The sequence below is a fragment of the Zosterops lateralis genome (genome assembly GCF_965231275.1).
Source record: "Zosterops lateralis genome assembly, chromosome: 13".
In the NCBI taxonomy this organism is placed as follows: domain Eukaryota; kingdom Metazoa; phylum Chordata; class Aves; order Passeriformes; family Zosteropidae; genus Zosterops; species Zosterops lateralis.
In genome coordinates, this window is record NC_139773.1 from 11405895 (window position 1) to 11426140 (window position 20246).

Genomic DNA, 20246 nt, shown 5'->3' on the forward strand with positions numbered 1-20246 from the left:
CACTGTGATTACTGTTTATTACCATGATTTGCATGGTAACTGTGCTTTCATTCTTTGTTATTTTTTCAACCTACTTTATCTGTAATTCTGGGATTTTTTTCAAAGCCTCATATTAATTCTTATTTTTAACAGTCTATCAGATATATAGTCAACTTCACTGCAGTCTGCTTTGCACTGGTATTAAGAGACAACATAGAGGTAACCTGACTGAAAAAGTGGGAAGATAATTTGCCAAAATCCAAATGTCAGCTCTGATTCACCGAAATCTAGAATCAGGATTCTTTAAAAGGTGGAATAAAGTTGCATTTCTTTTCTGGGCCTTCACCAAGCAGAGTTCATTTAGATCTGAGAGAACAGCTCCATGTTTTGCATTTAGTGAGTGATGGGAATGAAAAAGAAATTGTTTCCGAATACCCACTATGTGTGAATAGTCTAAGAAATAGTATGAACAATAAAAGACTTTATTTTTTTAAATTAAATAGAAAATAAATGTCTGACAATGTAATGGTGGCGTTTCAGAGTTATCTTAGATAACAATATTGGCAAAGGCTTAATTTTCTTTTTGAATTCCATTTGTGCAATCTTTAAAAAAGGCAAAGGCTCTGTACAGCAGTGCTGTGGAGCCTGCTGCTGGATGACAGAGTGCACAGAAAGCGCTCTCAGAATGGCAGCTGAATCCGTGAATAACTTTCCTGCTTTTACATCTTGGTTTAGCATGACATCATAAAATGCTTTTTTAACAGCTGTTATTTTGGAAAAATATTAGTTTTCCAGCCGTCTCTTCATTTGGTCTGCATTTCTGTAATTTGTTGCTTATGAAAAAGTTGACGTCAGGTATTGAATAGTGTCTGAAGGTTTATAATATCATTTGATGCTTTTCCTGGAAGCACAATCAGTGTGTTGGGGCTTTTTCAATTGTGAAGTAATAAAGGCTTCTCTCTTTCACTATTAAACTTAGGGGAAAACATTAAGGACAGAATGAAAGGGAATATGCCCCTCCACCCTAAAAAAGCTTTCAAACACATCTGCAGAGGAACTGTTAAATGCATCTGAATGTGCCCTCCACTTCCCTTCCTCTCAAAATGTTTGTACCGTGCTGGTAGGTGGCAGCAAATGACTTTCCATAACTTAAGGGAGGGAAGTGACTTCAGAACTGAAAAAACAGCTATGAAAATTTAAAAAGGCATCTGGGCTCCCTCACAGATTCAGCAGAAGAGCCATTTTGAGCAGAGCATGCAGGCACATGTAGCTTCATGGATTCAGACTGCATTTCTGCCTCCCTAGAAAGGAGAGCTGGAGGGCATTGAGAGCTTCTTTAAACAGCTCCAGAGGTACCAGGTGTATAGGATGTGGACCTGGGTAGGTGTGAATGTACAAAGTTTTGGCTTTGTTTCCTCAGTTGTGGCATGACAGAAAATGACTCCATAGAGTGTATTCTTTTCTTTTGTGGTACAGAAAGATGACAATCAACTAGACTTTTTCCTGCCCTGCTTTTAAGATCTCACAGGTTTACATTGTCCTTGTTCATTCACAGTCTGAGGGAGGTGAATAATTTTCAGACAGACAAGTAAAACTGATTTGCCATGTCATTAATAGAGTAAGTGATACTACAAAAACACAGTACAAAGACAAAAGTTGTGTAAAAGTGAGTGATGCTCTGATAATGTCTGGATCCCTCTCAAGCAATGCTTTTGTGCACAGCTGATTAGCTCAGTTCAGCTTTCTTGCTGTCATATGACCAAGTTCCTGCTTTAAAAATGTTCCTATCATTGATCTTGGCCCTTTTATAAGAGACTTTGTTTATGAAGTACAGCCACATGATTCTGTAGAACCCAAATACTGTTCTACACCAATGGGTACAAGATACGCAATACAGAGAAAAAAAATCATACTGGAGTAGTGTGATAGAGCATGACAATACAGTTAATTATAGAACTATTAACTGGGACTTGCTTAAATCAGGAACATAATAAAACTAAAATTGATTCCTCTGGATTTCTCAAAATCAGCTAAAGATACATAGAGAAAATACTGAGTATTTCATGCAGAGGCAATTACATATAAAATTTCTGTATTGGTGTCTGTGTATTTGGAACAAGCAATTCTTTGAAGAGCAACACAGACTGAAGCCAGGCTGCCTACAGGTTTCTGCGTCTCAGCTGGTATTTCTTTTTTTACCTGAGTTTATTCTATTTTCTGTAAATCTGTGCAGTCTCGAGATTTGATTAAATTTGCACACTGGGTTTAAAGATGATTCAGCTGCACTATGTGTGTCAGTGTGTCCAAGGTGCATCAGTTTTGTTTCCTTTGGAAGCAGGGCCGAAAGAGCATGATCAGGGAAATTAGGAAACTGAGTCTAATGACCTGCTTTTGGTGGTTTAGTGGTTTCAACTTTGTGTACAGAAAAAGAGTGAGGTTACCACCTGTTAATTGCTACCAGAAATTACAGTGGGACGTTTATACTCACTTCAGATCTGAATGAAGTTAAAATAGTGAGGACTAAAACTAAAACCAGGTTTTTTTAGAAAAACCAGGTGTCATGGCATGCTATCATGTGATCTGGGCAGTAAAATATTAAAAAACCATCTTACAGATTACTGAGATTATTACTGATTTCTTAGATTCTTGTAAATAGTATTATTTGCTTATTATGTAAAATATTTTGTCAGCAAAAGACCCTTGCTATTTCACAAGTAAAATTATTCGATTGCAGAAAAGATCCAATAATTAAATATGTCATAAATATACTTGAGATGGAGTATGATGAAATCTGGGGAAGTCACAGAAACTAGAATGCACAATCAGAGAATGGACAGATACCATGTAGAGAGCAGTGTTCCTTCAGCATTTGGCAAATCTTTATTAGTCTTGTAATAAACTTTGGTTTGGCTTTGGTTTTCTTCAAACTTCTAAACACAAAAACTTCAGTATTTAATTGGTTTTCAGTGTTACTTAAAGAGAAAATGAACAAATTGATTTCCAATTATTTAACCAAGGTGCTTGAAATACTGCATGTAAGCGTTATGACACGGCAGGTACTTCCTCTGGCATAGGACTGCAGCTTGGCCCGGAACGTTCTGGAGACACCTGGCGATAGAATTTGTGACCCTGAGAATCTGTGTTCACATAGACATAACCCATGGCATCTGGATCCTGTCCTGGGCAGAGCACGGGCTTCTTTGGAATATATTCAGTGCGATACAATGTTTCCCCTTTAAAAGGAGCTCCAGAAGCAACAGCCTCTACAGGTTTGAAACTTTGAGGTGGATTGGGCTGATGTGGTATGTAATGAGACCTGAATGTAGTTAAACTAGAAATCTTTCCTGTGGGTTTTTGAATTTCTCCATCTTTCTTAATAAGCTCTTGCCTGCAGATGATCCAGGGTTGATAGTGTTCTTTTGTAGTAGTCTTCCCTTGAAAAGGGGCAGTGGTTTTTCTTCCAGGAGCTGGTTTTATGGGGGCTCTAGGAGCAACTTTGTGTGAAATGTAATCAAGACGGTTTGAGGATCTGAGGTCCATCTTTTCTGTGGGTGGAACATACTCTTTTGGTTTGGGGAACTCTGGTACGGAGACCAAATATGGCTGGTAGCGATCCTGGAATTCAGTGGTTCCTTTAAAAGGATCATCAGATCCAACTTTTCCATTTTCAGGCTTGCAGCTTTTTGCTTGTTCCCCAGGCACCCCTTTAAAATCTCTCTGGTGGGTTGTGAGATCTTCAAAGGGTTCTTCACATGGCTTGTACTCTTCCCTTGGCCTTACGAACATGGGCTCCATCTCATGGATGACGTATGCAGTGCGATGGATGGTGTTGGCATCGAAAGGCCCCTCTGCCAGCTTGGTGTCACAAGGTTTGCAGCTCTGGGGGGGATTGGGCTGCCTAGGGAAGTAGTCATCTTGAAATGTGGAAGGATTTCCAAACCTTTCCGAAGGTGGCTCGTATGCGCGCTCCACCTTACAGGATTCTGTTCTCTCACCTTTCCGTAACCTATAGTCGTCTGTAAGGCAAAACCAAAATTCCACCACGCAGATTTTACTAAAACCATTCCTTTAAAATGAAGACAAAGTCTTCTGGTGTTAAATCTTGCAAAACAAAGAAAATGGATGTCAGTGAAAATAATAATTTTATCTGCATGCTTGTGAGCTAATGAAACTGTCTTCTATTACAGTGTGTGATAAAAGCAGACCCCCAAAATTGTAGCTGGTGCCCTGTTTTGGCTATTTGCTCAACAGAAACTGTACAGAAAATAGCCTTATACGCATTTTAAATACAATACCTTCCATTTTTACTTAAAAGATTTAGCATCTGTGTGCTAATAGAAAAATTGTAATAGAATAATTTGTGTCAAGACAGATCACTACTAGGATGATGCATATGTAAGCTATCCCATACACAAGCAGAAGCCTAAACTCCACTTTTGACCTACTCTGTGGAAAAATAAATCACATGAACTAAAACTTCCTGAAAAGTACACTGCACCTTAATTTCCATCCAGTTTTGCTGAGATACCCTAACCAAGTGCATGCTGGAATTTCCTTGTAGCCAAGCAAACCTCAGAGAGGGCTTTTACTTTAGAAGCAGTAGGTCTCCCCTCAACAACTGGAGTGCTGAATGCTTTAGGGTACCATCACCTGCTTTCTAATATGTTTTACTCCCTGTCCCAAACCAAGAAATCCAGTTCCTAACAGAGGTAATTCCAAATGCTACCTCCATCTTGGTTATTTCTGTAGGGGACACCTATTGTTACCTCGATAGGTTGGGATGGTGTCCAGTTTTGCATCTGAAGTGTGTTTCCTCTCTCGAGGCCTCGCTAATGTCACCGGTCCTACTTTATGAGGACTGTAATCTCTCTGGTAAATGGTTCCCAGGTCAATCTTCCCTGATTTTGGTCTATATTCTGCTTGTGGCCGAAAAGGTCTCGTAAGAATTTCATATGGTAAATAATCAGCTCTGAATTGGGGAAAAGAAAACACTGGTCAAAAAATCTTTTCTTCCTTCTGAAGTCACTTTTGTAATCTTTTCACTATATGGAAAAATAACAAAATGTTTACTCTGAAAAATCTATCAGACACCATATGTTGGAGAGATAGCACAAAAGAGAGAAAGCCACAGTACATAAATCTAGGGTCTGTGATGCATTACAGTCTTTACTCAAAGGTAGATGGTGAAGTAAGTTTTTTAACACTCCAAGTCCCATTCACAGTTTAACAATATTATTTGAAGTATCTGAAAGGAGACTTACAAAGTTGCTATAATTTTGCAAAGAAATTATCAGAAAGCAGAAGCAGAGCAAAGCTCAAATTACTACAAGTGGCAGCACTTACTGATTGCATGAGGAGAATGGAATATAATCAGAAACAGCATTTCACTGCTTTTGTATGGGCACATTACATTAAAAGGATGTATATATTACATATGTGGGTGTTTAAATAGCCCATACAGGCACATGACCTGGCAGAATAGCATTTGGTCTATTTATGTGTCTCTTTTTTTTTTTTATAAACAAAGACATTTCACCAGATGCCCTCACAGCTTAAAATAAAACAACAATAATGGAAAAAGTAAAAGTTGATGCTGCTGTAACATCACTAACAATGAATGGGTGATATTATTTTTAACTCTTTGAAAGATGCTCTTTAATTATGTAAGCTTAAAATCAAGAGTCTGTGCACAGACAGGATAGATATACTGAACTCCTTTACTTACAGTTTGCTTTCTTAAAAGTAATAGTTTTCTTAAAACTAATGATCTGAATTTAAAAAATCAGTAAGAGAATTCCAGTTTTTTTTTCATAAGATTTCATTTTCCCACTATCTTGGATTCTACATATGCATTACAGAAAGTTCCCCAGATACCAGGCTTTCCATAAGACCTAAATTTCCTAACAGCCTGAAAACAAGACAAAATTTTTTGATTCTCTTTACAAGTTAAAGGCTGCTGTAAAAAATGCAAATCTTGCTGTATACATGCTTTGCTATTTTTTACGAGCTTTTTCTGGTAACTATTTCTATACTCAACATGTATATTTTAAATATGCAAAAAGTGAAAAGGATGCAATGACTGCATTTTGAGAAGACTGAAATACAGTGTTTTAACCCCCGCTTAAAGAAAAAAAGAATGAAAAGCTTTTCAGACTAATTACAAAACATTGTTTGAAAATATTTACTTGAATGTTGTGGTGCCATCCATTCTCCCCTGATCCTCGTGGGCCTCTGGTTTTGGCTTGCAGCTCTCAGGAGGGTAGACATTGCCATAGCCAGGGTACTTCTCCAAATACTCAGTTTTGTGGCTCGGCTGCACTTCATAATCATAAAACTTTGTGGGTCTGTGGCAGCAGCGATGGCGCCTGGGTCAAACATATCAGAGCAGAGAATTTTGAATTATTTCATTGAAGAGGAAAACCCATACTCTGTCTACTGGGAGTGAATAACAAATGGGGAAGATTGAACAATGTCAGTAGTTTTTTGTTTAAAGTCTTTTCTGAGTGATAAAACCACAATATTGTGCTGATGGCAGAGGTCCCAGAGCACATCACACTAATACAGTAATAAAAGCAGTATCAGCTGGGAGTTTGTCCTTGGTGCAGAATACAAAGGATGGATGGAGTTGATCTCAGTCCTCCAAATGATGCTACCACCAGGATGCATTTTCTTCTTGTCTCTAATGTTTAATGGTACTACTTGTTTTATTTGGAAAAGTAACTAGGCTTCATTTTTTGTCTCATATTGTCTCTTTTTTACTGCTATTACCTCATCACTTGTCTTTTTATTTCTGTACATCTCACCTATTTTCACCATTACTGATTAACACTTTTTGATTAAAATTTTAATGGTGTGAAATCTCATGAGAACTTCTGGTGCCCTGCAGGCCATTTATGACTTTTCAACAGGTTTTTTTTTCTCCAATTTAGACTGGCTAAATTCTCTATCCAAAACACAGGTTTATTTGAAAGTAATGACATCTCTTTTTTCTTAATAGGTTTTATTTCAATTCCTCCTGCTTCTCATTGATGCCTCTATCAATGACACCATTGTGCAAAATGGTGTTGGTAGGTATATAACGACAATTTATTATTTATACCTTGTTGTTTCCAATTAATGATCCATGAAATTAAAATTTAAATGTCGTTATTGTTTTGAAGATCTTGTTATATTAATTCTAATTTGCACAATGCACATCTCTGGCTGACCTCAAGGAAATATATAATGACAGGTTTTCCTCCTACTTATGGCTGACAACTTGCAGTGCAAAGGGAAAAAACAATGAATAATTTTTTAAATAAACAAATATTGTAAAATTCTGTGATGAAAAGCAAAAATATCTAAACCCCAAGAAGGGCAAAAGTTATAGCTCTTAGTAAGTACAAATAAATTCAAGTTGCAGGAAGCTAGATATTCAAAGAATATTTCAAAGGTCTGCAGAGAATTTTAGCTAGGACTGAATACTATAAAGGAAAATAATAAATTAAAGCAAGGTAAAATAGAATACAGAAACAGACATGAAGGACTCCTGCCGGGAAAATGAAAAAAACACTGAAAGAATTTCTTGGAGGCTGGAGATCCTGAAGCTGCTATTAGTTTGTGCTGCCTGATTTTCCCAGCTCAGCAGTTCAAAAAATGAGAAATAAAGTAGCCCTGTCTAAGAATCCAGATCCCTTCAAAGCCTCAGGTGTTTGCTACTTTTCAATCAAGTCAATTAACAATTGAGAGACCTTTTCAAAACACAGTAGGGAAGGGAAAAAGGAAGAAGAGGGGAAAGAACAGGAAAGGCAAGAAAACAAGGAGGTAGGTGTGTGCTATTTCTCACTACAGTGTTTGCCTGTCATTACATTTGTCATGAAATTCATTTTCACCTTAGTAATGTTTTTTTTTTTTTTTCAGAAAGTACAAACAGCACATGCTGTGTCATGGAGCATCTAAAAGTAACAGCGAAGCAGAAACAAAAGACATTGAATGGATGGTTTGAAAGCTGGTTGAAATATGGGTTATCAAATTATAATGTTCTTCACATATTTTTTGGCATACAGTTCAAAGGAGTTGGAAATAAACATTATTCATCTGCAAAAACTTCACTCTGGCAATCTTCAGTTTGCCATAAGCTGGTCCAGAAGACCAACCACCGAATAAACACCCTCTGTGTTCTTGGGTCACCATTCTTTAAGGACTTAATTCTGAATATTTTTAAGCAATGTTGTGAGTATATCCCATGTATTGCTGAATGGACCTGCTACAAACTGAAATAGATGCTAGAAAAATAATTACTGCAGAGTGAACCTGCAGTTCTTGGTAAATACAAAACAGAGATGAAAGCAATCTACTCTTACCTCTTCAAGGAAAGAGATGGTTGCAATTTTATTACAATTCATTCTTGATCCAAAAATGTCCTTCAAACCACTCATTTCTAGTGTATAAAATAATTCTGAACACACTCTAACTGTGCACGAGATAACTTGGAATCAGATGAGACTGTTGAGGAAGCCCCTACATCCTCCTCTGTGTTATGAAAGTGCTTTCAGTTGGCCTGAAGGGTAATGTAAAATTACCTCATGAATTTGACTTGGAGAAGAAATTAGGGGTTTTTTGGTTGACTGATAAATCTGCTTTAGGATGTTGTCAAATTTAGAATGTTGCCCAATTGCTAAACCAAAATTTTTCATTTAGATAATAATTTTATAAAACCAATTATATAAGGCATCACAGTGCAAGGAATCATCAGAGAAGACAAGATTGCAGCTCTGATAAATGAAATATGTTGCTTTGAGTTTGGCCTGCACTCCTTGAGATACTTTTTAACTTCCTATTTTTAACTTCTTCCTTGTATTTATCTTAATTTCCACTCCAGAGTTACTGATAATTCAAATTAATTTGGTGAGAATATCCCTTTTCCCATGCCTGACTGGCACTTGCTTTGATGGGTTATTATTCTTTCCCTTCTTTGTGGGAGACTATCTTGTGTCTTGCATCAGGTTTAAATAGAATCTCAGCTAAATAAAACTGACAGTACCTCAGCTCTCTTGTGCCAAATGTTCTTGTTCTCGTTATTTTAGTAGAATGCTAGAGATTTTAACTTATTTAAGGCCTGGCATGCTTTTTTTTATATTTTTTTTTTTACTGTAATGCTAGCAAGACCCTTGAAATTTTACCACAAAGCATTTTCCTCCAAGAGAACTAGAATAATAATGAGAAAAGCTTAATATTTGTCATAATAGAAAACTTACTACCCCTCCACAAACACAGCTCAAAGCTTTATTTCTAATTTCTTTTTAATTTTTGCCAATGCACACACTATGGTCTGGAAGACAGAAATAAGGGATGGACAATGTTTTTGAGTCATCTACTTTCCTGTTCTTGACAGGAGATCTGGTCATTGTTACTGGGTTTGTATTTATATGTGGTCGGTATGATGGCTTTAATTAACCCATATTTCAGAGAAATCTTCTTTCTTTTTAACTTACATTTATTCAGGAATATAGATTTTTATGATAATGAAGGGCAAGAAATGGGGGAAGGCTGACAGACTGAGAAGGAGATAGAGAAGTAGTTTATTTTTGTGTCTCAAAACAACTTTTAAGCTTTTGTAGGCTGTGACTATCTTTTATAGCAGACAAATAGTATCCTTGAGTGCACAAAGTTCATCTACCACACAGGTTTTATTCTTCTTTGAAAGCCAGATTTAACATCCTGTACTTGAGAAAGCAGAATGAAGATCTCTGTTTCTGGCTTTGCTCCCCTGTAAGTTTTTTCAGTGTATTTTTTTTTTTAATTCTGTTGGTAAGGGAGATTGTGTCCTTCTATTTTTATTATTTAGAATTAAGCAGTAATCATACCTCTATAAAATTTCCTGCAAATAGCTAAATGATAATGTCTAGAAAACATGAGATTTTTATAGTTGCTTTGAAGTCTCTGCTAAGCTGTGTATACATTCCAATGTCCAGGTAACACTGCCAAGTGACCAAGCAGCCTTCCCCTCAAAACAGAGACACTGGACACTGAAGCAAACACAATGTGCTGCCTAAACCAATAATGCCTTCATTTTACTGACTGTAAAAACTTCAGTGAGGTTTATTTTAAACCACAAGCTTTATGCATATTTAATTCAATTATTCATATTATTGAACTCAGTTTTGGATTGGGGATTTTTGGTTGAGTTGAACTTCATTTTGTGCTGTCTCATTGTGTTATCTCACCATCTTTCTACTTGAGCCCCAGCCAGGGTTGTTATCTCATCATGAAAACAATGTGTTCCAACTCTTCGTTATTCTAGAACTTAAGAAACAAATTTATGGGGCAAAATTCACCACAGGCTTGGCCAAAAAGAACATGAGGAGCTTTACTCAGTGTCTACAGATGAAAAAAAAAATGGCCGATGAACAGATAGACAGAGTTCCCAGAAGTCACAGAAACATAGAGAGAGTGCCTGCTCTGCAGACCTTGATATAAAACTTGTGGGTTACGGTGCACTTTGCAACCATAGGGTTTGCTCAACACTTCCAAAAAACCTTGTGCACACTTCTGTGATCTTATGACTATTCTTGTTTGTAGTTGCTAGGTGTTTTGTTTGTTTGTTGTTTTTTGTTCGTTGTTTTTTGTTTTTTGGGTTTTTTTTATATGAACTGAATCTTTGAATCCTAGGGTGATGGTGATCATTTTTGTGTTTTCCTTAAAAGCAGACAGAGAAGAAATTGAAAATATTAACAGTTGTGACTCTAACCTGTAAATACATACCTGAATTTTGAAAGGTCCAAGTCCTTTATTATTTTGGGACACCTGATTTGTGCACTTTTTTTTTCACCTATGGCATTGATAATATTACTTATATACCTGTAATAATAATTTTCTATAAAAAAATTGCCTACTATACCCTCTTGTGCCAGCCTCCCTGGGTGAAAGAGGCTATAGGACAATGATGAACTGTTTGTGTCTCTATGGGTTTGTGGAATGTAAAGCAAAATGGCGAGTGCTATTGGATGTGACGGCAGAAGGGCAGATATATTAAAACTCTTTTAAAGGCTGCAGTGCTTGCACAGGTTTCTGACAAGGTTGCCAGAATCTTCTGAGGGTTCCTTTGGTGCAGTCCTTCAATGGGAGCTGGTTCTGGTTTCTGGAAAAGCCTGGTTGTGATTTAGTATGAGTGGCCTTTAAAGACTGTCTCCATTCTGTTCTATTTTAGTCTGTATAAGACCTTATTTTACCCTTACTTGATTTAACTAAAAATACACTACTTGACATTTACTGAGAACATGCTCTTAGTTGGGTCCCACTCCCCAGTGGCCTGGGGTGCTGCTTATGTTATCAATGAGGTTGGAAAAGGCCTCTGAGATTATCAATTCCAACCTGTGACTAAATGCCACTGTGACAACCAGACCGAGGCACTGAGTGCCACATCCAGTCTCTCCTCAAACACCCCAAGGGACAGTGACTGCACCACCTCCCTGGACAGCCCACTCCAATGCCCAATCACGCTTTCCATGAAGAAATTCTTCCTAATGTCCAATCTAAAGCTCTAAAGCTCTTCTGGTGCAGCTTGAGACTGTGTCCTCTCGTCCTGGCACTGGTTGTCTGGGAGAAGAGGCTGAGCCCCACCTGGCTGTGATCCCCTGCAGAGTGCCATGGTCACCTCCAGCCTCCTTTTCTCCAGGCTGAACAGCCCCGGCTCCCTCAGCCACTCCTTATAACACTGTGCTCCAGACCCTTGCCCAGCTCACTACCCTTCTCTGGACACGCTCCAGCACCTCACTGACCCTCCTGAACTGAGAAGCCAGAACTGGGCACAGCACTCGAGCTGTCCTCAGCAGCGCCCGTCCAGGGGGACAATCCCTGCCCTGGCCCTGCTGTCCTGTCACAGCCCCCGTGCCATCGGCACTCTCGGCACCCTCTGGCTCATGTCCAGCTGCTGCTGCCCAGCACCCGGGTCCTTTCCCGATGGCACTTCCCAGCCCCTCTGCCCCAGCCTGTAACACTCTGTGGGGTTGTTGTGACCCAAGGGCAGCGCCCGGCCCTTGGCCTTGTTGAACCCTACACCACCGGCATCATTCCATGGATCCAGCCTGTCCAGGCCCCTCTGCGGAGCCTTCCTACCCTACCGCAGACCTGTACGGGCACCAGCTCGGTGTGGCGGGCGAGTGTGCCGAGGGCGGGCGGCGCTGGCTCTCGGAGCCCGCCCTCACTCACCCGCAGGAGCAGATCTCGCAGATGCAGCGCGGCGGCGCCATGCCCGGCCCGCTCGGCCGCCCCGGCCGGTAACCAGGGACGCTGCGGCGCGCGGCGCCAGAGGCTCCCGGCCCGGCCCGGCTTCCGTCCGGCGTCACGGGGCGGGATCGGCAGCGGCCCGGCCGGGCGGGGGGGCGCGGCTTTCCGGGAGCGGCGCGGAGCGGGCGCAGGTGCGTGTGGCGTGTGCCCCGCGCCGGGAGGGCTTGGGCAAAGGGGACGGCCCCCGGACCCCGCGGGAGAGCGAGAGGGGACAGCGCTCTGCTCCTCCTGGGGCCCAGCGGGGCCGGGCAGAGCGGAGGGAGGGGAAGGTGAAGGCGAAGGCGAAGCGGGGCCGGGCGGTTCGGTGTTCGCTGCCCAGCCCGGCTCCTGAGGCGCGTTCAAAGTGCAGACACGGCCCGTGGTTTCGGGCGGTGACGGAGGAGTCGTGAGGCGCCCCGCGGGTCGTGGGAGGTTTCCCCGATGGGCGGCTCTGATCGCAGTTTGCGTGATTGAAAAGAGAAGCCTTTTCTCGAGTTGACTCCCCGGTAAATCACTTTGCTCCGTTCGCAGAACTAGCCAGCAATGGTGCTCACAAGCGTGGGGAAGATGGTTGGCCTGCAGAAGAAGGCGTCGGGCATCAGGAATATCTGTATATTGGCCCACGTGGATCACGGTAAGGAGGTGCTGCTGTCTCCTCCCCGTCAGGAGACTTGACTGTTAGAAGGGTGCTGTGATACTTTGTTCGCTCTTCTAAAGCAGTAGGTTTTTGTTTATTTAGCTTTAAACTGTCTTGAACATGGTTTGTAAAATTAAATCTGCTTTATGCACCGTTTTCTTGGCCTGATTCAGCTTGTCTTACATAAAAGACACACTAATAACTTGAAATAGTTGAAATTGAATGTTTTTTATGATGATGAATGTTGGCATGAATTTAATGTAAGTTTCAGAGGCAGAATAGTATTTTTCTATGTTTTCTTAATAGAACAAGTTTATATAGGTTAACAAGTTATATAGGTGGAAATAGTAAGAACTTTTTTTAGAACACAAATATTTTGTCTAATTTTGTGTCATAAAGAGGTTCTGATGTACTGTTTGTTATTTCAACTGCTTTTCTGGTCATGACAGGTAAATTTGCATCCACTCTTCAAAAATAAATTTGTGTGCATGTAACAGGAGTAATTGGATTTGTTTTTTGAAAGTATTTTTGTTTTTTGTATTTTTCATTGCATTTCATAGTCTTTTATTAATGTTGACATCTTAGAATACTGTATGTTTAATCTTTTGCCATAGTTTGTATTCATTTAATCTAAGTAATTTATTTTTCTTTTCAGGCAAAACTACCCTAGCTGACTGCCTTATATCTAGCAATGGAATAATCTCCAGCCGCCTGGCAGGAAAGGTAGAGTTACACTGTCACTTCTAACAGAATTCTGGTGTGTACATGCTGGAATTGTAAATCCTTGATCATTAAGGAAATTCCATCTATATTCTTACTAAATCTTGTTTTCTCGCCATCATACTCTGACAGTTGATAAGTAAATTGTGAAGATGCTTCTGCAGACTTATTACCTTTTCTTTTGCTTCTGTACTCAGCTGAGATACCTCGACAGTAGGGAAGATGAGCAGGTCCGAGGAATAACAATGAAATCTAGTGCAATTTCACTGCACTTTGTGAAAGGTAAGTTGTTGATGCTGACATGTATAAAATTCAATATATATTTCTGTTAATTTTCCCTGTCTCTTCGTTGTTGCTGTTGTGACCTTTGTGTGCAGCTTTTACTTTTGTGTATCTCAGTGTTAGGCTGTAATTCTGCAGAGACTTAGGCAAGTAAGTCAGCCAAGATAATTGAATTCCATCTCAGGGTCAGGAAAAACATCTTCAGTCATATCTCCGAGTGGAAGCCACGAGAGTAGTTGCCTCATCTTTTATTTTAGATATAAATATGTGTATTTTGATCTTAAGTCTTAAATTAATGTCACTTAAAAAGGCAGTTTTTTCTTTGAAAAACGACCCCAAGTTTTAGTACAGTCTTGCTACTTTGTTGAGGTACCTGTTACACTGTGCTGTAAGGGGTTTTTACAGTGTAGTTAGTGTCAGGACATTAAAAAATAATAGCTGAAGCAGTATAACTGGGTGGCTGGAAGAAATACCTTTGAAAACTGTTCTGAAATATTAATTTATTGTTTGATCCTAGGTGATCAGGAGTATCTGATTAATTTAATAGACTCCCCAGGGCACGTGGATTTTTCTTCAGAAGTATCTACTGCTGTCCGACTCTGTGATGGTTGCATCATAGTGGTGGATGCTGTTGAAGGAGTCTGTCCACAGGTGAAATAAAGTGTATTAAGTAGAGAAAGAGGGGAGTAGGCAAGGTCTGAAGTGGGCTATATAGAAATAAAAGACAAGCTGTCTAAGAAGTTTTACAAAACTTTTAATGAATGAGTTGAGGTATGAAAGTGAGTGGTAAAAATCATAGTTGTGCTGGTAAACTGAACAATGCTGGTGAATGGGGGTAGAGATGCAAGGCTGAAACAAGTGGGCATGCCCTTTTTCAGGTAATGGAATATTTTGATAGAGAAAAGTCTTAAGGGAAATAATTTTGTATATTTATATGGGCTTTCAGGGTTTGGAAAAAATATATATAATAATGAGGTTGCTTTTTTTCATGGCTTACTAAATAGTTTGGTTGTTGTTATTATGGGTGTTTTTGCCATGAAATCCCACCAGTCTGCAGAATTCTTCAATAGCTAACACTGTACACTGTGGGAGTCAAATTTCTGGTTTGAGTGTCAACCTGTCCTTTACTATATGTTCATTAAATTTTAGAATTATATTTGACTTTTTTTTTTTTTTTATGTTCTGCCTTTTTGGTGCTATCAGGCTTTTTGTAATTTGATTTTTTAAAAACTCTTTCCTTCTCAGACCCAGGCAGTCCTGCGTCAGGCGTGGCTGGAAAACATCCGCCCGGTCCTGGTGATCAACAAAATCGACCGCTTGATTGTGGAGCTGAAGCTCACCCCTCAGGAAGCTTATTTGCACCTTAAGAATATCTTAGAACAGGTATTTGTGGTGAGGTGTCATTTCACACTGCAGGTTTTGTTGGCACCATGTAGCATCCAGTCTGATTTTTAACATTGAGGTGCATCTTACTCCTGATTGGTTTTGAGGCTCATTCAGAATGTGATGGAGAAAAGAGTAGTAAATGCCTCTTCACAGCTCATCAGGAAAAATCTTTGTTTTTAGAAGTAATGTGCTGAATGTTTTCTTCTGTTAAATTGCTTAAGCTTACCAGAGGCAGACGAATGTTAGACTGTTCCTGATACTGACTGGTTTATGTAGGAATAAAGTTGTTTCATCTTTTAAATCATGGTTTAAGTTCCTCTCAAACTTTCCCCTCTCTCCGAGTTCACTTGGTTTCCCTTTGCCCTCTGTTGTTTGTTTTGTTGGCAGAAACAAGTTCCTATTTCACCATTCCTTGTTGTGAGAGAGACCAAGTGTGTTACATGTGTTACTCTATCTGATTCAGTCCTGCTGAACTTTGACTTGGAAACTGCATGATATTTATATCAAAACGTCAGTTTCATAAACTCCTGTGGTTTTCAAATGTGTAGAATTAGGTGTGTTTTAATTGCCAGTGAATCACAGGCATGTTACCTTGTAAACAAAACTTCTCCTTTTTATGTTTTTGAGGGTGGAAAAATTACATTTTAACTGCAGGGCTTGTGAAAGAGTGAATGAATCTGAGGGTGTTTTTACATATCCTTCCCTAGATCAATGCAGTCACTGGAACACTTTTTACCTCCAAAGTCTTAGAAGAAAGAGCTGAGAAAGAAACAGAAAGTGAAAGCATTTCAGATGCATCACCAGGAGATCAAATTTATGACTGGAGTACTGGATTGGAAGACACTGATGATTCACATCTCTATTTTTCACCAGAACATGGAAACGTGGTGTTTGCCAGTGCAATTGATGGCTGGGGTTTTGGGTAAGTTTGAGATTTAATTACTGACTTTTTTTTAAAATTGATTACTGCTATTAATCTTAAAAGTATTTCAGTTGTGTCATGTTTTTAAAGGTGTCTGTTAGATTCTTCTGTGATATGCAGCTGTGTGTAAATTATCTGAGTGACAGGGATGCCTGTTTTACTTGCACAGGAGCTTCTGAGTCCACAGTAGGGTCCAGCCTAGCCTGGTAAACAGTATTTTCTTACTTGCTGCAATTGGATAGACTGTAGCAGGCAAGGCCAGAAGCTGCAGCCGGGCAGGAGGAGCTGGTTCAGGGTTCCCTGTTTGGTTTGGAGGGCAGCAGTATGTGAGGAGTGCCCGTGTTCTGGTCACTGGCCACGAGGTGGAGGCGTTGTCTTCATCCTGGAATTGTAATTAGAGGGATACGCTCTGTGGTGACACAGGGAATGTCTTGAGTACTGCAGAGCCCTTAAAGAAAATCATCTCCAGGATTTTTAAATCAAAGTCAGCCTGTAAATCAGGTGCCATGCGTAGTTTGTTGTCCAACACAAACAGTTCTTGTCCCTTCAGAGGGAAGGGAAAATAAAATGGGCTATTTTAGTTTAATTGTTGTTCAAGACTGTTTTGTTTCTTCTGATGAACTGTCAGGCCCTGGCTCTTATAAATCATATAATAGAGGGGGGGGGAAAGAACATTTTTTTAATTACTTTCAAGAGGTTCTTCTGGACTGCCAGCTACAGTACTGCATGCTGAACTATGAATCAGTGGAGTTTTTTCTTAATTGTGGAAAGTCTCGACTGCTGTTTCTTTCTTGTGGGTTCTTTTCCACGAAGGTATTAGCAGAAAAAATCGAACTTACTAGGCAGTGCCAGCCTCATGCAGTGTGGTGGGTACATATGCTTTTCTCATAATCCTCAACTGTTGAAAAATGCCATTAATATATATGGAGGAGCTGCTGGAACAAGAATCTTGAAAGTTCTCCCTGAATTGAGAGCTTAGGTAGTTTCTGGAAAATAAATCTCTTTGGGCTTAGTTCAGAACTCACAGCTTGCTTGTTGCTGCCATGGACAGGTCCTTTTTTTAGCTATGTAAAAACTCAAGAATTCTGAATTTCAGAGAAAGGATTATCAAATAGCTCTGTTGTGTAAACAGGATTGTTGTGGTTGTGTGTATTTTTCTGCATGCACAGGGAGCAAATATGGGGAAGTATTTTCTATTATTGCTCAATGAACATTTTCAGCAAGGAAGCCATGGCGTGTTCAGGACTCCCTCTCTGGGCCTAAGAAGCTGCTTTTGTTAACTCATGGGGGCTGCTGAGCAACACAACTGGCTTTACAACACAGTTATGGCATTACATCTTTATATAATTTTCTTGGGTTTACTCATTATTAAAGAAATGATTCAAACAACAAGAAGTTAAATAAGTGATTCATTAAAAATAATTACGACCATCTGATGGCTCATGTGTGATTCAAAATAATGTTTGGTCTTTAACATCTTCTATTCTGGTCCCAGACCATAGTTAAATGTGTCATGGGAAGTCCTTCAAAGAATGTTTGAGAGTCATCACTAATGTATTTATAAAGGTTTTGAGTTTTTGTTGAGGGGATAGTATACAAATGTTTACTTCAAGTAATGCCTTGAAGCTGACTTGAAACAAAACAAATCCATTCAAATACTATTGATGTTTTTGATCTGTTATGACTCAATATTTTTGCAGGTGTAAATGTTAAACATTGTGAACTAAAGTAAAGACAATTGGAAAAGTGGGAGTAAAACAAGGATTTGAGATGTTTGTTTGATTTTCACATAAACTGTTGTTGTAAAAAACATTACACTTCCATCGTGTCTTGTTTGCTTTTAGAATTGAACATTTTGCCAAACTGTACAGCCAAAAAATTGGAATCAAGCCTGCAGTACTTCTGAAGACTTTATGGGGAGATTATTATCTAAATACAAAAGCAAAGAAGATAATGAAAGGTGATCAGGTATGGAGAGCGTCAAAAATATAACCTGAAAGAGTTCTTTTTTTTTTTCCTAATTCTATTCCTCATAGTGTATTCTGAAACTTGACCTCAGTGCCTGATGACTCAGTGTTACTGGAGGTATAAAGTCACAGGAGAGCCTTGCAACAGCTCTTGGGGCATAGAACATTCCAAAATTGACCACTCAAATGCTACATGGAGGAAATCTCACTTAACAGTGCTCAGTAAATAAGGGACACTGCAGCTTCAAGGTTTCAGCATCAAGTGACAGGAAGATTAACGATGTAGAAACAAGAGTAGTGGCTGGGTGTCTGTCCTCTCTGAAGAGCTCTTCCACAACTAATAGTTAGGATATTCACATTTACCTCGACATTTGGGATTTAAAAAAACTTCTTTGCCACAGGTAATTACCATTGAATGCTGTACTGAAGCCCTGGTCTGAAACCTACACTTCTCTAGCATTAAGCATTTCCACCATTAAAATTTAAGGGAAGAGAGAGTAGTTTCCCTGTTTTCATGTAATAGTGATTTTTTTGCTGTTCACATAGGTGATGATTAATAGTTATGAAAGGGATGATGAGCAGGCTCAAGGTAGTCATGTGACATATTTATCAGGTTCTTTTTCTGAAATTGAAACCCTTATCCTCCACTTCTAAATTTCATGTTTATTTTGTGTCTTACACCATTTTTATAAGACAGACTCCTTGATTTTGAATAAAGTTTTTACATGTTCCTAATGAAAAGTGCAGTCTTAAGCTTACTGAAAAAGTGAGGAATTGCTGGTAATGAGCTGTTTTTATCTTCTACAGTCAAAAGGAAAGAAACCTTTGTTTGTGCAGCTGGTGCTGGACAACATTTGGAGTCTGTATGAGGCTGTTATGAAAAGGTGAGGACATCTATAAAGTTTTCATGGCATCTCTTTCCATGTGCTTTGGTGATTTTTTATTAATACTCAAAATTAATAGATACTGGTTATATATTGCCCCTGTGGATTTTTAATCTATTTATTATTTTCCTTACAGAGACAAAGAAAAAATAGAAAAGATAGTCACCTCTTTGGGATTGAGGATCGGAGCCCGGGAGTCACGGCACGCAGACCCAAAAGTTCAACTAAATGCCATTTGTAGCCAGTGGCTACCAATATCTGATGCAGTCCTATGTATCCTTAAAGATATAATTTATTTTTTTCTCTTGGCAGTTCTCAGACTTCAGAGTGTGCTCCCATATTTCAGTGTGTGATTTGGTATAATTTGGTTTTGGTTCTTTTAATGTGTGTGCCTAAGCTAGCTGGACCTGTCTTCTTGCTTATAACATTATGAATTAGGTATCTACCATTACTTTTACATTTCTGCCAACTTTGTTTTTGCACATCTTATTTTTAGGAAGCAAACTGGAGGTAATTTGACAATACACCTTAATTATGTAGTTTTATATTCAAGTTCTGGTGGTTTTCCTGAAGTAGGAACAGATCTCCTGTTTATAATAGTATTATATGTCTTCTGTCCATGAAGTTCTGTAGATGTCTGGTGTTATGTTTTAGGCATAAAATTTCTTAATTCAAAATCAGCCTTCGCTGTTTGTCAGCTCTGTCCATTATTTATAATATATTATGGTAGATATGCACAAATTATTGATATATGAATACTAATGACTTCTGTAAATCTTGCCCCAGTTGTGCTGGTTTTAGCTTCCCAGCTGCACTTAGGGTGGGCCACCCCTCCTAAATGGCAAAAAATTGTTGCTGGCCTGAGAGGGAACTGAATGCACTGTGACGACAGCTGGATTTGGGATCTGCTGCTGCTAGCACTTGGTGCACGGGGCTCAATTAAAGAGGCATTGAAAGCATTTGCATTGTTGGTTGCATTCAGTAAGAAAATACAAATATGCGTCCTTAACAATGTGTTTTAGCCATGGTATGTAATAAAGTTCCCAGTCCTCTGGACATCACAGCAGAGAGAGTGGAAAAGCTGATGTGTGTTGGAGCCAGAACATTTGATTCTTTGCCACCAGAAACTCGGGAACTGAAAAGTGGTGAGTAGGTGTTCTCCCTTTAACATGAAGTTTAGTGGTGGTGGTCCTGGTGGTTTGGTTTGGCTTTGGATTGTAAGA

General features: G+C 39.3%; 2 protein-coding genes across 3 annotated transcripts in view; one reads left to right on the forward strand and one right to left on the reverse strand.

Annotated features, from left to right (window-relative positions):
• Window positions 1-2902: 2902 nt before the first annotated feature.
• Window positions 2903-12027, reverse strand: SAXO2 (stabilizer of axonemal microtubules 2; the record flags this gene model as incomplete). Its single annotated transcript, XM_083870656.1, has 4 exons — window positions 2903-3995; window positions 4746-4948; window positions 6165-6344; window positions 12017-12027. The coding sequence occupies 4 exons, from the start codon at window positions 12025-12027 to the stop codon at window positions 3022-3024; spliced, it is 1368 nt and encodes a 455-aa protein (XP_083726782.1). The 3' UTR covers window positions 2903-3021.
• A 314-nt stretch (window positions 12028-12341) lies between these two features.
• Window positions 12342-20246, forward strand: part of EFL1 (elongation factor like GTPase 1) — a 64404-nt gene continuing 56499 nt past the window's right edge. For both annotated transcript variants that reach the window (XM_083870817.1, XM_083870818.1), the window contains exons 1-11: window positions 12342-12377; window positions 12757-12859; window positions 13518-13585; window positions 13780-13864; window positions 14382-14515; window positions 15110-15247; window positions 15958-16172; window positions 18017-18140; window positions 18947-19023; window positions 19160-19296; window positions 20046-20168. In XM_083870817.1, coding sequence (XP_083726943.1) covers window positions 12769-12859; window positions 13518-13585; window positions 13780-13864; window positions 14382-14515; window positions 15110-15247; window positions 15958-16172; window positions 18017-18140; window positions 18947-19023; window positions 19160-19296; window positions 20046-20168 — 1192 coding nt within the window. In that variant the 5' untranslated portion in view covers window positions 12342-12377; window positions 12757-12768. The remainder of the gene's footprint in view (window positions 12378-12756; window positions 12860-13517; window positions 13586-13779; window positions 13865-14381; window positions 14516-15109; window positions 15248-15957; window positions 16173-18016; window positions 18141-18946; window positions 19024-19159; window positions 19297-20045; window positions 20169-20246) is intronic.